Source organism: Strix uralensis, chromosome 4, assembly GCF_047716275.1.
Source record: "Strix uralensis isolate ZFMK-TIS-50842 chromosome 4, bStrUra1, whole genome shotgun sequence".
In the NCBI taxonomy this organism is placed as follows: domain Eukaryota; kingdom Metazoa; phylum Chordata; class Aves; order Strigiformes; family Strigidae; genus Strix; species Strix uralensis.
The window spans coordinates 44,065,484-44,083,206 of NC_133975.1; the positions used below are offsets into that span (position 1 = coordinate 44,065,484).

The 17,723-nt window shown below is 35.4% G+C and overlaps 1 protein-coding gene across 1 annotated transcript in view; it reads left to right on the forward strand.

The window, feature by feature from the left end:
• SPOCK3 (SPARC (osteonectin), cwcv and kazal like domains proteoglycan 3) overlaps positions 1-17,723 on the forward strand; it is a 219,960-nt gene that overhangs the window by 60,516 nt on the left and 141,721 nt on the right. Inside the window, exon 3 of the mRNA XM_074866523.1 lies at positions 16,086-16,131. Within this exon, the coding sequence (XP_074722624.1) occupies positions 16,086-16,131 (46 nt within the window). The remainder of the gene's footprint in view (positions 1-16,085; positions 16,132-17,723) is intronic.

Below are 17,723 nucleotides of genomic sequence, written 5' to 3' on the forward strand. Positions count from 1 at the left end.
CCTCTGCTTAATAGAGAAGTTAAGGATGAAGTTAAGGGTAGGACCTGTATATGCGTATAGGAGAAAGAGACAGCTGAGCAAGCGAGGAAAAGAAAATGAAGGTAAAATGTATATAAATAAGCAGAAAAATGGAAGTGCAGAAAGGATATCTGTCTAGCACATGTACATGCCTAAGAGAGTAGGACTGTAGGAGCTGACTTACAGAAACTTTTTTAGGGCTATTTCCAAGCATTTGGACTGGAAATGGGGCTAGATCAGGTGCTCTGAAAATGAATGGGAAGGAGGGGAAGGCAAGCGTGTCATACAACAAAGATTGCATGTTATACCTGGAAATATTAATAGAGGAAGCTGAACCTGTCTGAGCCCCCTTTCTGCCACCACCTCTGCTGTTAGGAAACCTACACCTGCCATTCCAAAGACAGAGGAAGGCCACTGTGTCTCAGCTGATGTGGGTTCTGCTGATGCACAGTGGGTGGGGTGTTTTGTTGACTCCATGTTTCAGTGGAACATACCCAGATTTTCTTGGTAAGTATTTTATGAAAATATTTATTAAAATAGTTTTAATACATTTTTGTAGTTTTAGGATACAAAGTGTCATAGGCAGTATTACTTCATGTGAGAATATCTTATTTTCTTTTTTGTGACATTTTTCATATATGAATGGAATGGGCTGCCCAGGGAGGTGGTGGAGTCCCCATCCCTGGAGGTGTTTAAGGGTAGGGACGATATAGCGCTTAGGGATATTGTGTAGTTGGGAACTGTCAGTGCTAGGTTAATGGTTGGACTAGGTGATCTTCAAGGTCCTTTCCAACCTAGATGATTCTGTGATTCTGTGAATTTTGCACATATGGTTAGGATATCCAAACAACCTTAACTCTCAGTAACACTTGCATGGTGGGTGGAGCTAGGGAAGAGAACATCAGCAATTTCTTTAAAATTAATTGACCTTTATTTGGATATCAAGATTTTATAAACCCTTGCTCACTTCCGTGTCAGTAGTATTCAGCCTAAAATTCTTGTCATGTTTATAGACCTGGTATCACCATACTGTATTTTATTTGAAACTATGGAAAGTCTTTCATGTTATCTCCATTTTAGCATAGCTTTTGTCAAGGGAAAAAGTAATTAGAATGTACAGTGTTCTCAACATTTTTTTTTATTTGATATTTGCAAGTAGAATGAAGAAAAATGTCACAAGAAAAGTGTTCCTTAAGGGATGAGTAAAAAGCACTTAAATTAAGGTCATGCTAGAACTAACGTTTGAGAAATTGGAACATCAGAAAGCTTTTTGAGATGGAAACCTCTGCTGATTTATCTCAAAAGTATCATAGTACTATATTAATCTCTGTTAATGAACACAATTTTTCTTGGAAAGAAAACATTAGTTCTGATTAGGCAAGGTTCAGAGTAGGTGAAATAATTAGTGGTATTTTGTATTTTAGACCTAATTTTCACTTTAAATATAGGTTGAATGAGCCCAAACCTTTCTGGTTCTTGTTACAGACTGGCTCATTCTTGAAAAGAAGTTTGTAGTGAAGTACATATCCTAAGGAGATTAGCTAAAACCTGTATTTCTTATTAAGCACAAGGGACATTGGGCTTGCAAATATTTTTCTAAGAAATAAATGCTGACTTGGTTTTCTTTAAACAAACAAACAAAGACATACCTGTGAAATTCCTTTCATCTGTAGAGTAACTGTTTCTTTCCTGTGAGGCAACTGTTCTTCTCCAAATGTATCTGATAATAGAACCCAATTCAAGTATGTATTACTCGCTGAAATATTTTTATTTTCGCAAGCCACATGATACGTTACTGTTACTCTACTAAATAACATATGAAATCTGTATGTACTTTATCTATTGTGTTCTGCAAGTTGCTAAATTTGTGCTTCTCTAATGTTGGCCAGAAGTGTGGGATTTTTTTTGTATCCCGCAAATCAAAAGGGATGACTGACTTATTTAAAACATAGTTCTTTTTTTCTTATCAACATTATTTTCTCTTGTCTGTATACTTGTTCTGTAATCAAGTTTAAACTATATGACACCTTATTTACTTTCCTTAATTGAAGATGCACATTGATGATTGTATTTTCAGAGTACTCTGAAATCTACTCATGAAACTGCTACTGTTTTTAGAAATTAAAACAACTCAGCTATCGTAATACCAGCATGATATCTATAGTATGTGTACAGATACAATTTTACAAGTAATTAATATAAAGCTAAATATACATAAAAATTTAAAAGTGATGTAATACTTGAGACAAGTTATATCATCCTTGCAAATACCTTTGATTATGTTAGGATCCTGCATAGAAGGTACTAAAATAAACAGTGATTTTTTTACTACTTCTAAACTTCACAATGTGTATGTTCTCATTTGGATAAAGTAAGTGTTTTGAATGGAAGATTAGCTTCTTGCAGCAGCAGGGAATATTGGGAAGGGGAGCAAAGCGCAGCTTTAGAAAGTAGGGGAAAAAAAAAGTCACCTAGGTGATGAACACACTCTCAAGGAAAGGATGCTAATTGTATCCACTAAGTAATAACATCAAAATTGAAGTGGGACTGAATGACACCTAACTTCATAACTATATGTGTGTATAAACACACATATGCATATGTACGTGTGAATACAAGTTACCCTAGATTTCAATGAGGGTAAAAGTAATTCAGTCTGGGGGTTATGAGGAACACCACTAAGCTTACACAGGTCTGAGGAGTTCTCTTCAAATTTCAGTCTACTAATCTGCCACTCATCATTCTGTGCTGCAAAAGTAGTCCTTTGCCGCAATTCCATGTTCACCAACTTGCTCCCGTATAGTTTTCATTTGAAGACTGACCCTCAGTCCAGTTTCTCTGTCTCACCCGTCACTACAAATGGCTTGGGAATTCCCAAGTAACAGAAGCTAGCAAACACAGTCTTGAAAGAAGTTGTTAACACTGCTAAAACGGCAGCTGAAAACCTGTTTGGTCTCAAGGAATCCCACCTTATCAAAAAACTTCCTTTGACTCTGGCAGTTGGATAGCCCATAACATGTATCATGCCTTTTACAACTACCCTGAAGTAGAATTACTTTATATAGTTAAGATACAAAAAAGCATCTAAGCTGCAGACTCTAGAAGCTAATCAGCCTCTTCCTAGCTCCAATAAGCAAATCATGTGCTGCTTACTAACTTGATGTTAGAAGTGGCAAAGACTGAAGAAAACTCTGAAGTCTCTCCCTCCACCCCTCACTTGTGCCCAAACAACACTTTTCTGAGCACCATTTTAGGAGTAAAATCTTCAAGACGGTGCCAGCCTGAAAACTCACCGCTATTGGACAGAGAAAGCATGGGACTTTTTATTGTCAGAGAGTGTTGTTTATAGCAAAAATTATACTGTTTCCCCCCCCCCTGCACACTAGTTCAATCCTATATAATTTTAGCAAGCCTGAGGTGCAGAGAGGGCTCTCCAGTCATCCAGACTCAGTGTTTTCCCATGCTTCCGGATTAAGTGAACTATGACAGTAACCTGCACCCTCACAGGAGATCTTGTATAAAAAAAAGAGTTTATAATAGTTCACGAATATATATACACACACACACACACATTTAGCGTAGGGTTTTGGAATCACACATGTACTATCTCAAATCCTTCATTACCATTTTGATTTTTTTCCTTTTGTATTTGTTCTTGGAGATAATTGACACTTATTTTATCTAAGCTTGGTAAGACTTCTCTTGGATTTTCTTTAAGTTACCAGTATATGCAAAAGTGTAATCAACATCAAATACTGTCACTTAGTTCTTGCACAGTTTTGTATCACAGTATTTTTACTGGTTAGGAGTTGAATTTATTTTTTCTTCTTTTGATATGGCTGTAACTGCTATTGTTTCATTGGTACAGTTAAATAGGGCTTTAAATCAAGATAGCATCTCTTTTCTGCAGGTTAATGACATATCTATAAAAGGATTCAATGAAAACATATCAGAGATTTGAATGACTTTTATTGTTCTTGAAAAAGTGTTACAGTTTTGTGTGTCACAGGTGTACATTATTTTAAATACTTAATTGTGCAAGTTCTTAGCTTGTTATGCACAATTTAGAAATGATGATAAGGGCATATAACTGCCTGAATAGTTCACAATGCTGAGGTCATGTAAAGGCTATAATTCAAAATGTAAGAGAAATTGGATAACATTTTAATGTGTTGCATCTGAATTGCAACCAAGCCTCAAGGATGGGATACTGTTATAAGCAGTTGGGATATATACTTCACTTTAATGATCATATTCTACAGTGTAGTGCTACACATCCACAATCAGTTTTGTATTCCCAGTTCTGAAGTCTGGTGCCAGTGCAACTAATTGTTGCTTGCTATTGAAAGACATCTTAGCCTGTGTCAATTATGGGTAATTCTATACATGTTCAGCTTTCTTTCTAAAACCAGTTCTACCTGACTCTTGCTTTGAATTTCTTTAGTGATCAGTAACTGGTCATTTTTGATTTTATTTTATAGTCTTTGATATCATTCTGTGCATGTACTTTGAAGGCATCTTGTATTATTGTCATCTTGTTCTTTTGGGGGCCCTGTTACAATCTCCTGTTTTTCTTCAACAGCCTTCAAGTTGTGTTTTTTTCATAACAGAACTAATGTTTATTGACACAGCTTAGTCATGTGTGTAGCCTTGTTCTAGTATCTGTAATTATTTCACTCTACAAAAGTAATGCTCTATTAGAAGATGCATCTATATGTTGATTTATAGATACTTAGAGGTGTAACAGGTGTAATGCTTTAGTAACGACTTTTTAATTATGGTGATATCACTGATAGGTTATTAGAATTGCTTAACAAATGGGAATTGTTAAATTTTATTCAGCTTTTATGGACTTTTGTTTTTAAAACAATTTCAGTCTCTTTCACTATTAAATTGGCTGTGTGTTGCTTTTTCACTCTGTCATAAGCATATAAACGTACTTAGTTTTTCAGATGTATCTAACCAGTGCCAGTCAATTTCCTTGAGTGCGAAATATTGTCCTATGATAGTCTTACAGTTTACTGTGATATGTCTAAACCAGAATGTTGAAGATGTAAAGTTGGCTCAAACTTCTACTACTTCTGTTCCAGAACTGACTCCTGTGAGTATTGGAAAAGCACTCTATTGAGTTGCTTTTCAGACGAGCATAAGAAAATGTTTGCAGAGGGAAGGAAGCAAAAGAGTTTTGTTTTTTCTTTGCTGCCTGCTTGTGTTTACTGTTTTGCCGTAAAAACAAACAAATAATAACCAGGAGCTTTATGCTTGAGATCTACGTGTCAAGGTCAGTTCTTCAGTATAGCACAGAGTTGCATGCCTTGGAGGCAGCCTTGCTCTTCTCCTTAGAATTCAAAGGAATTTGGGATTTGAGCTGGTGGACTTAATAATATAAATGATTGGAGGGAATAGGCTTTAGGGGGATCTTAATGCTGACACTGATTATTGATATAGCTATAGGTGTTAACCCGTTTTTCAGCTTCTTTAGGGCATTCCTTCTCCTTGATGCATTTAATCTTCTGGGTCACCTGGGAACCATAGCTGTTACTGATTTGAGTATAGTTGTTGCTCACCGTGTTAAACCTTGTTTCATGACTCATTACATGGGACCTACTCCTCCCTGTTCTGGCCTTTTTTTTTGGTAACACCATTCTGCTTCTCAGAGAAAAATTACTTTTCAGCCCTGAAGAAAAACACTCAGAATTTAGTCCTATGCTAATGAAATACATATGACTCTATATGAGTGGGTAAGATTTGGAAGAATAAATGTGTGTATGTCAATTTTTCTACTTCATGCTCAGAGTACAAGATCTGTTGGCTTACTTGAGCCTTACAGCCCAAGATAAGGCTTACTCATTTCTAGTGATTTTTGTCCCACTCACTAGTGAGGGAGGGACCATAGAAGGAAAGACTAGTTTTTCCCTATAAGCACAAACACAGAAGACATTTTTGAGAGTTAAAGCAGTAAAGCTGAGACTTTACTGCCTGCAAAGCTCTTTTATTTTTTTGTAGCTAAATAACTGCTTATGTTGAAAAATGCTTTGCATGCCGTCAGCATAAAAGGTAATTCCTAACATCTTTCCTCAGTCTTGTGGTGAAGTTTTGAACACTTCCGTATATTAGCTCTATTTCTCATTTAAAGTATGTAATGGTTTTATGTGAACCAGTAATATTTTCAGTCTAATGGTTTGTTATTTTGTCTGTGGTGAGTGCTTAGGAAAATTTGTGTGTCTACCTCTATTACTATGAAAGACTGACCAAAGGCATATGGTAACTGATTCAAGTCATTCATCCAGACATATAATGTATTTTGTACGCTTTACTACTAGATTTGTAAATTCCTCACAACTTAGTGGCAGGCTACGTAAATTTATGAGCTACAAACTGCTGCATTACAAGTAAATGAGATTTCCCTTAGAGGACAAAGATAGCAATAATATCCCAAGAGAAAGTAATTAAAATGGGTTTCTTTCTGCATTTTGAATCACAAGTATTTAATTGGTTATCTCAGTGTTCATACCTTTCTCTCTTTAAGAAAAAGAAGCATTTGCAGACAATGAAAAATGTTTACGTTCTGGAAATCTGTAAAGCAGCACATACATGACTCAGCATTGGTTTCACATTACATAGTCTGATTTGCGATTTCTAAGCGCTGTTAAAGGGAGAAGAAACAATATAAAAGACAATCTAACTTAGTTTGTCCTTAAGTATGGGACCTTATTTCATGTAGGACTTGGACACAGTTTACCAACTACTTTAAGTATGTACTTGTCCAGACAACCTGATACTATTCAGTTACCTTTTGCATGCATATATCAACTTCTGGGATATTGAAATGGAATTCACTCATTTTGGCACTTGAGTAAGGCACTTGAGTAACTGACCTCTGCCCTAGCCTTTAAGGATGTGCAGTGGTCTGCAGACAGGGCTGCACAGCTTCACCTCAGATAAAACAGATACCAAACAGGGTGGGGGAAACACTAGCCTTTGCTTTCTAAGTTCTGTGAAAAGGTGTAAAACATTGCAAATAAGAAATTTTTGAACAGTGCTTAGTTGTTTTTAATTTATTAGCCACGATGGAAGCACTGGGACCTGAGCAAGTGTAGTGGCAAAAGTTAAAAATTAGCATGAGATGTATCAGTTATCTCATTATCTGCTAGAGTGATTGGGTAATTTCTTACAAGTTATTTGCTAGAAGACAAAATGTTTTCCCTAAAAAATTAGAGAAGGTATTTGACATTTAAACAAGATATGTCAGAGTATGGGCCTGTAGGATACCTAAGGTAGTATTTCTCAATAACAAGAATGAGATAATTTAAGGATTATAAAGGTGTGTTAACTACTAAAATCCAGCTATGGTACATCAGTGACCAAAATTTATTGTCAGGTATTTGATCTTGTTGAAATGAATTTAGTTATCTCGCTAAAATTCACAGTACACTTGCATATACTGTTTTTTTTCTTTATCTCTTCAGTTAATTAAACTACCTTCTTAAGCTTTTATCTAGGAACTTCCATGAGCATTTAATTATGTTCCCTTATACATCTTACAAACCTATTCTTGCCTAACAGCATCAGTAAAACATTTTAATGGCATGTGTCAGAAGATACAGCATTTCTTTGTGTATTATTAATTGTTTGTATAAAAATGATTAAATACAGTGGCAATAAAAAGTGTATTTTAAAAATGTCCATACTGTTTTCATTGTAGTGACTCCTTTTTCTACAGTTTTTTATTTTTGTTTAACTCAGCATTCATGAGGTTTGCTGATTCATACGATGTTTTTAAGCTTCTATATTACTGACCATATCTGTAAGTTCCATAATTGCCATAGGGCCACTAGGAGCAAGGGGGCATAAAAACTGCATTGAACTTGATGCCTTTTTTCAGCACATTTAGGACATAACTCTTGAGAAATCTTGAATCAAAGAATAGTTTGCTTACATTATGAGTAGCTTTAACAAAAATAACATCTACTAGGGTGTACTTGTATAATGATTGAATTTCAGAGCATATTCATATATATGCATATAGATTTGTTTCATATTATTTTAACAATAGGTATTTTTGTCATTTTACTGTCTTCACTGCCTATGGATCTACCCAATTTGCAATGTTCCATTCCCACCACTACCACCCCCACCCCCCAATCTCGTACAAGCCACATAGGCTTGACTATAATAAATACATGTAAAGATAATCATCCAGTGTTAATATTCACAAAGAACATTGACTGAATATCTGTATCACTGGTTTAATTACAGAGTCTGAAGAGTAGCTTATGTCTTCACAGATTCTAAGTTCAGGTATTTGTTGATTTTTCAGAAGTCCTCAACTTGTTTAAAAGAGATATTTTTCTCAACAAAAATAATCATACAGATCATCTAAAAATAGGTCATATTTCTTTCAGCATAGCTTTCTTTCACTTCTTGAAATCTGTTCAGCACTCTTCTTAAACTGAGACCAGTAATTTTAACTTCTCCCTTCTATTGTGTTACAAATATATTGTCCTTAGTAGACCTGTGGTTTTCCTTCCATCCCATTTTCTGTTGCCACATCTGTTCTTATTTGCTTTGTAATGATAATTATGCTGTAATGTCTCTCATAATTTTTTGTATTCCTTAATTTCTTCCATTTTGGACTGTTTTCACACTACGGTGTTCTCTGTCTCCATGGCAATGAGAGGTAGACCAGAACATTGTTCTGAGCCTTGGCATAAGAGACTACTTGTTGCGAAAATTATACCAGAATCCTGTCTCTGTGACTGGCATGATATGGCAGACCTCATGATTATCTTTGTAATAAATTTTCTCCAGACTGAAAAACAAAAAAGCATCAGCAGCAAAAGTATAGTATCTGTTTTGTAACTTATTTCAGATTTTTCATCTTGACATGCTAAAAATACAAAAACTTTGAGCTTCTTGAAAGAAAGCTAATGAGTAGCACTTTTCTTTTATCTTGCTGTCCGCAGATCTAGTTGAAAAAATGTTTTTAGAAATTGAGTAAGGGCCAAGGCGTTTGCAAATACCTTTCTTAGACACTAACTAGACCCTTAAAAGCTACACTGTTTGTCTTTGTGCTCTCTGTGTCCTTTGCATCCTGAACACAACAATTTTATTAGCTGCATTATACCAAAAAAAAAAAAAAAAAAAAGGTGAGGGTGAGGGGGCAAGAGGAGGAAAAAAAAAAAAAGGCAGACAAGTTACATGAGCTGCTGTCATTTGTGGAACAGAGCGACTCTTCTGAACAGGCATGTGGAAGTCCCACAGATGGCCTTCTACTTCATGTGTCAATCTGTTTTCATCTCTCCTCTCAGCTCTGTTACAGCTCCTGTAGTCTAACAAACCTGTTTTAAGGCTCTCCTCACAAGTTGAATCTTGACAGCATAAAAGGAGGTGCATGGCCAAAACTTTTTGTATGTGTTTGTAGTAAAAAGATGGGTTTTTTTTTTAATTCATGATGAGAAATATGAGATTCACTTTTAAAGAAACAATGTTTTGTATTTTATTGGGATTTAGAAGCTTATAATGTTTGTGCTTTGATATTAATTCATTTTCAAAAAAAGTTTTTCAGCATTTTCTCAGCATTTCTGAATAGAATCTTTAGCAAGCATTTGGTATTTCTTGGCAAATGATTTCAACACTGTGCTATTCAAACCTGCTGTCAGTAATGCTGCTAGTACCAAATAGACAGCCTCCACAGAAATCTTACTGAATGAGATCTGTGAAACAGCGAGAGCTGAAAAGTAGTGGCTCTTAGCCCAGCCTCATGAATGGTACTAGAAGCGTGAGGCAAAGAAAGGGAGCGGGATAAACAGAGAGTGTGGGGAGCTGAGTGCCAGAGTTGCTGGAAGCAGCTGTTGATTTTAATTGTGCTTTGCCAGCCCCGTGAGTACAGGCCTCTGTGGGGTGGTGTGGCCCAGGAGTCTGAAGCAGCAGAGGAAGCTGACATGAGCCTCTCTGGAGGCTGACACTGAACAACAAACTGGCATCGTTTCACTCCAGCACTCAAGGAGGCTGGGTGCTGAACAACTAGGAAGGGAGTTTTGTAGCAGGGCTCAATCTTGCCTACAGGTGTTAGGTCCTTCACTACTAGAGGAGCAGGTGTTACCTCTGTGGTGGTTCATTATTTTGAAGTTTATTTTTTCATATTGGTTCTTTGACTTACTAAGCTGATCTCTAAGATTATCTGATTCCCAGAGGTACTGGATGTGAAGTGCCTTTATCTGTGCCTGAGGTGCTTTATGCACTGAACTACTTCTGCTGGTTTTGGCTAAACTAACTGTATTTCTAATGGAAGACTTAATCTGGGGAAAAAGAGTCAAATCTGACAGTAGTCACCTTTCTCTCACCTAGCCTATAAAAATCTTCTAGACTTTGTTTTTTCTTATTTCTCAAGTAAGTAATGAATCTGATTGGTTTTTCTTTAAACCTTGATTTACTAAAGAAGGGTTCCTGCTCTGTGCTTCTTTGGAAAGGAGTCCTCAAAGGTGGCTTCATGGGAAGCATAAGAGGTATCTCAGCTGGTGAGAAGCAGATCTGGTTGAAAAGAAAGTATAGAGCCAAAAAATGCGCTAGGCAAACAGTCCTCGCCCTCCTAGAACTAGTTCTGTTCCTAGTTATACTGCAGGTCCTTAGCTATGTGGCGTCCATAAGATACGTGCATATCGTCCTACAGATTAAGCAACCTATTGAATACATCTGGGACAATTAGTAAAAAATGTGCTCAGGAGCATGTGGTCCATCCAGACTTCCTGCCCTCACAGATTTTCTGAGACACATAAGATGCTGCAGTAGTAAATCTGGTGTTGGGGAGTGTGGTAGCTACCTTATTCTCTTGAGTGCACTAGGCTGCAGTTAACTGGCTAAACTAATGCTCCACATTTATATAACAGTGCTTACATGACTTATGATAGATCAGATGTCTATGCAGGTCAGCAGAGATGAAAAGCAGCACCTGGTAGGCAGGCAGGTATCCACATGCTGCTGAAGAGCATGTCTGTATCCTGGATGAGGATTCCAGACTGGCTTAGATTTCAGGTTGAAGAATTTCCCAGTACAGAAGCATCATGCATTTTTATGGTTCAACTTATACTTCTCCAGTTATGGCTTATGTTTTGGGATAGTACTCTCCTTAGATGAGGTTGGAGTATCTTAGTTATTCTGTGTATGCTGCCTGTGGCCCTCATCTATTTGGGGAAACTGCAGTGTTTAGGAGTGGTAGATTTTCCATATGATGGAAGCTTTGATCGTGTCTTACCTTTTTATTGCTGTAACACTTCTCATGTGACCGGCAATTTAAGACTTTACAGGGTAACGGCAGTCTTGCTGATGTTAGACTGAACGTCCTGGAGCAAAATATAAGTGGAAAAAAAAAATAATCTGCACACTGTTGGTGCTAACTTTCTTTTTCCAGCACTGGAAAGAGATTGGGACAGAGGTATCAGGTGACAACGCTACCACAGCTCTTTCAGTGAGACTTAGAATATAAATATGTGTTACGTAGTCACTGGGAAGGTTGATGCAGATGAGTCAAACCCTGTGGTATTGGAGAGGTGCAGAGATGTGAAAGGGAGATACTTGGTGAGCTCAAGTCTGCTGCAGAACTGAGCTTGAGGCAAGTGGAGGGCTGCTGTGTGGGACTGTTGGCTCATTGAAATGGAGTCTGAAAATAGCATAGCTACCAAATATCAAGGACCTAGCCTAAAAGACATAAAGAGCTTTCAGATCAGATGAGAAGCAGATGTATGTACTTGAGATGCAGATATAAGAAATGGAATAGAAAAACCATTAAGAACTCCTTGAAATGAAAAACAGCAAAATAGTCTCACAGCTAATGGCAGCAAGGAAAAAATCCGAATCTGATACTGTAGCTTTTAAGTTATATTAGGGAACATGCGCAGCCTGTAAGACTTTGGTTTCAAAATTGTCAAAATATGATTTCATGCCCATCTACAAATTGGAGTATGTAGCTGCTCTTTGATAAAAACAAACCGTTATATAGGAATAGGGAGGCCAGCAGTAAAATGTAATTTTTGCATTATGGTAAGTTGTATAAAATTTGAGTGGAATTTTGTATGGGTAGAATTTCCTTTGGTGTTGAATGAAATTCAGGAAATCTTGTATCTTTCCTGCTTTTGTAACTGGCAGAAGTATTGTTTCTTGAAAAGGCATTATATGTGAAACAGTACCTCACATTAAACAGTTGCCTATCAGACTTTTCCCTAAATTGGTAGTTTGTAAGTCACACAATTAATAATATCTCGGCTGTACAACCTGTGCTGTAGCAGTGATGTTACACGTGTATAAAATATGAATTCAGAAAACTGCTTCAATTTCAGTGGATTCTCTGACATAAATCAGCTTTGGTTTTAATATATAGGCTTTTAATGCATAGGCCATACTAGAGACAAAATGTGAACATGAAACAAGGGCTGGATTTGCTTTATCCATTTTTTCAGGTCAATCTTGGTCTGAAAATATTTGTGAGGAAGCTGCCCTCCTTGCTCAAAGACACCTGTTGTTGTTGGAGTCAGATTCATCATATCTACCATGTATCTTTAGCAATATAGATTTCTGAGGGATAATAATTCAAGTGATGTCAGCAATGTATTGCAGCATCTACAGAAAATGTTGCAGAGGAGAGATCACTAAAATGATGTAACAAATGCTCTACACAAGAAAGAAAATTAATAGGATCGTATTTTTGTATCCCTATTGAAAACTGAAAACTTCTGTTGCATAACTACATTTTCAGATACGATTTTTTTTTTTTTCTAGTGAGCTTTCTTCTCTTTTACTGTACTTAAAGGGATATTTGTTAGAACTCATGTAGTAACTGCTTTTTTAAGAATGAGAAGAGTTCATACAGAAGAATATAGAAAATACAGAAAATACCTTTTTTGTTTGTTTGTTTTTAAAGCTTTTCTGATTAAGCTGGTTTTGGTAATTCTGAATACTTTTCTTTAGGCTGTCAGATTTTCAGTCTACATACATGAAATTTTTTTAAGGTAAGCCATTTTCAGAAGAAATAAAAAATACTTATCAGTCTCAAATTGCATATGTAATTGTAGCATGAACTTCAATTCTTAGAAACTCTTCACTATGACCCTGATTGAGGATAATGCTTAAACATGCATAATTTTAAGGTATGGATATTAAACTCATTGAAATCCGTCATATGTGGCTATTAGAAGCGATTTATGTGTCTTTTACACAGAGAGAGGCTTGAAAGAATTACTGACATTTCACGTAGTTTCAACTAGAGCAGTAAGGATGAATTTTTTATTTAAAATGTGTGGATACCTTTAGCTAGAAAATGTTGAAAAGTTGGTATGGTTACTGTGACAAATTTGTGACTTTATTCTGTATACTTTCACAACCTGCCCTTTAACATGCTCAGGACAAAGGCAAGGAAGCTTCTGAAGAAAATCAGAAGTCATAGGCTCTGTCCTGAGACATTGTCTTTTGCATTTATAGATTGTTAAAGCATACTTTGACTAGAGACGCTGTGATGCTACTCAACCTTCACTGTAAACTGTGTATTTGTTCATTCTGGTTTTAATTTTATATTAAAGTTATGAAAAATGAGACTTTGTAAATTATATAACATTTTAATATTCTGAAGAGGATGTTGAACATTATAATAACCAAACTCGTATTGACTGATAATCAGGAAAGGTCTGAATGTAACAGGAAGCCAGGTTCTTCAAGCGGTAGGTTAAATAGCTTTAGGAATATTTGTAAAATTGTGGAACTGCAATGTATTGAAGCAATTTCTTTACTTACTCTGTGAATCAATTAACTATTTTATTTTGGTTTTAGAGGCACATAAAGATTTTGTTTAACATATCCAATAATGGACTTTAACAGGTATAGGTATATATGGTATATGGGTATATATATTTTGGATTTAAGATAGAAAATTCCATGCAAATCATACCAAATTAATTCATTACCTTAAATGCAACACCATCCAAACCATAGTACAATTCAAAGAAACAAAACCAGACATAATGAGAAGAATACAGAACAAAATAGTGTTATTGTGTTGTATATAGATACATAGTGCTGCTTCATCTTGAATGCTCTCCACAGTTCTAGTCATACCATAGCAAAAAAAATAGACTTGGAAAAGATTCAGAGAAGGGTATAGAGTGGCTTTGTAGACAGAAGTAAGTCAGCTAAGGCTCTTATTTCTAGAAATGCCTGAGGGATGTTATATTTGGGATCTGTGAAGTTGTCTGCAGTATAGAGATGAACAAGAATTGATTTATTGTCTGGTTGGTTTGAGGCCAACTTGAGAACTTGTAATTTATACAAACTCCACTTCTACGTTCTTCCTTAAGCCTAATGCAGGATGCTTTGCCTTAGGGATTTTGGTCTCACTCAAGACTGCTCTTCCGTTCTAACATGTTGCCTTATGTTCTAGTTATTCTAACTTTTCACCATTTTAATAATAAACATATTGTCCAAATAGGCTCACTGTAGGTAAACATTACTGATTTAGTAGAAATCAAAAGAGAATCTATCACTTTTATGTTTTTTCAAGAATTGAAAGTTTTGGCAGTGTGATTTATGGAACAGCATTGGATTAAAGCTGGCTCAAACCTGATCAGAACACTACTGTAAGAGTAGCATCTCCATAGTTACTATAAGGAGGGATATAAATGGAAAATACAATTATAATTGTAATTTCTGCTTATCTCTTGCATGGTTTTTTTAAATCATTTGATATGCATGTCTGTATTTACTTTCCAAAAATATTAATTAAAAGGGCAAATAATGTACACTGATTCATAGATTGTTAATCTGTGCAGCATCAAACTAAAGGAATGCATAAGTGTTGGTACAGAACTATGGTTCTATTGTGCACTTCCAGATTCTGCTCATTTCTTCCTCTTTCAAAGCATGCATTGCCATAACAACATTTTTACTAATAAAACTTCATCAGTGAAATATAGTTTAGGCTGCAACCACTTTTTTTTTCTGTTGAACTATTAAACTGTTGAACTATTAAAACCCAAAGAGTGTTTTATTTCTGTAAAGATGAGCTTGATGCTTGACCATTTTTGAGATTATGTGACTTTGACAACTGTATGAGACTCACATTTTCCTAGTAGTTCAATTTTTTGTGAATTGAGGTTTCTTTATGGTGGTCTTGGTGATCTTTTAGCAAGTGGGATGGAACTGGTGGATGTGACACAATACACCCACTGCAGTTTGTGAACCTGGATTTATGGAGATATTAAAATGTTAGGTACAGTCTTTTTAATGTTTTGTTTTAGAGAATAGTGAGTTAAATTAAGTCATAGTAAATAATTCTAGTCATTTTTCTGCTCCATCTATTATCTGAGGTGTGGGGATCAATTTATTTACATGTCTCAGCTATGAATTTGTAAGTTATTAACAAATTTACTAAAATCTTGAAAACTACTTAAGTTTTTCTTTCTTGAAATTGTAGCCTAATACAGCTGATGACATAATTAGGAGGTTATTTTATGTTTAGGAAGATGATTTATAGAAAATGGAGTAAATTAGACTTATTTAATGACAGATCTTACTGATGCAGTTGAAAACTACATAGCAGAATATTTATTTTTCTAAAATTCATGTATCATTCTTTAAAATGTAGTTATTTTATTGGTGACTACTTTGGAGCTTTGATTTTGAAAAATCATTAATGGAAAGTGTAATGAAGTTTTTCAGTACCTTAGAACTTAAAGTACTGGACAATTGCTGTAACATTTTAAAAGCAGTGTTAAAAACGTTACCTGTGTAAGTACTGTGAGAAATACTTTTTTCTAGTTTAAATACTAGTAAAGTAACGTTGTTTGAATAGCATTTTTACTTAATGAGTGCAAATGGCCTCTGAATGACACTGTTTTATTCTGTATGAGTAATTTGTCCCATTATGATGACTGTAATATTTTTCTCATTTGTTTTTTACTGCTTGCCTTTTCTAGGAAGTAGAGGTTGGTATACATCTTCTGTCTTTAATGATTCTGTGAATTGCTCAAGTATACATTGATTTGTTACATTTTACTAAAAGTAAGTTGTTTCTCCCTCTCCAGGATGATTATTTTCGTACGTGGAGTCCGGGTAAACCATTTGATCAAGGTAAGATTCTGCTACTAGTTATTTGTATGGGATAAAATTTAAGTATTTATAATCATCATTTTATATCTGTGATTTTTACAAACTTTTTATTGATTAGAGGCAGAGATGGGAGCATTAGGAATCTCTAGAGTAGCTTAAAGTTTCCCTCATATAAGCAAGTTCATGGGGTTTGGGAGGTTTAGTTTAATTTTATTTATATATTTAACTTTAGCACTGTTGTGTTTTCAGTAGGACATTTGAAGAAAAACAGGCGTGCAATCTGATATTTGTTTTTGCAGTTAAAAAAATGACATTAAAATGTTGAAAGTATTTTATATATGGCTGATAAGATCTAGAAAAAACAGTTCTGGAAGTCTCTGTCATGTTCAAGTGATCTGTCTTGAGGCAAAACACAGATGGAGCTTTGAGAATGCTACAGTAGAACAGTTTCAGCCTTAGAGAAGTTTGAGCAAACGCAACAAATTTGTGCATTAAATATTCCCTCCTCGGGCATTGGAACTTAATACTTACTGTCAATATAATACACCTCATGGATGTTGTTTCAAAGTGTATGACTACTCTTGTGAAACTACTGAGAATCTTGATACTTTTTTTTTTTTTTAATTGCTACAAGGAGAGCTTCAGAGGCTGTCTTTTCTGATAATACCAATGGCACAAATGCAATAAAGAAACAGTGTAGGGGCTTGTACACAACAGACTGAGATAAAATTATGTTGCAAAAATAATGTTTATTCAATTTAAACAACTTTCTCCATAATGGATACTACCTTTTAATGGAGATTTATAATGAATTGTGTTTTACAACCACATCTCTTAGAGATGGACTTTCCACCAAGTTCTATGCCTTTGTCACTTTAATTCAGGATTACTGTAATCAGCCTGTGAAAGGGAATGCCTTAATTTCTCTAAATGAATGCACCTGGCTTGTTTTAGCAGTTTGTGGGAGAGAGAAGTAGAGGGAGGGGAAAAAAGTCACAGTTATGTTATCACTACTCTCTGAATTGTGGTGATTTTCTGCGGGTTTGGTGGAAATTTGTAAACATTAATTTAGATCCACGGCAGCCTGAATATTTTAGAACCTTCCAATTTCACAGACCATGCGTCTCTCCTCATTATATACTAATATATTAGGAAAACGTACTTGACTTTAGTCTTCTGACTTCTCAGAGAAAAAGATTCCTTTCTTTTGGTGAAGTACTTCATCAAAGAAGCAGGCTTATCACTTCACTACAAAGTACCTTTAGTCTATTCCTTTTTTTTTTTTTTTTTTTTTGGTTTTTGATAGAGGGGCATAGTCTGCAAATACGTTTTTAGTATGAGAACTGGAATAGGTTACACTTTAATTAAGGACTTTTTGGTGCAAAATCTTTCGTCAGAAGACATTGAATTGAATACAGTCTAGTTTTGCTCATGTTTTTTTGTTATCGCATACTTGATATGTTTTGGGTTTGGTTTTTTTTGTTGTTTTTTTGTTTTTAATTGGTTGCTATTTTTTCAGAAGATACACTGAAATACTATTTTTTCCCGACAGATTTACACTTTTATACACTCTGGCTTGTTCTATTACCCTGAGTTCTTTGGGGATCCTGATA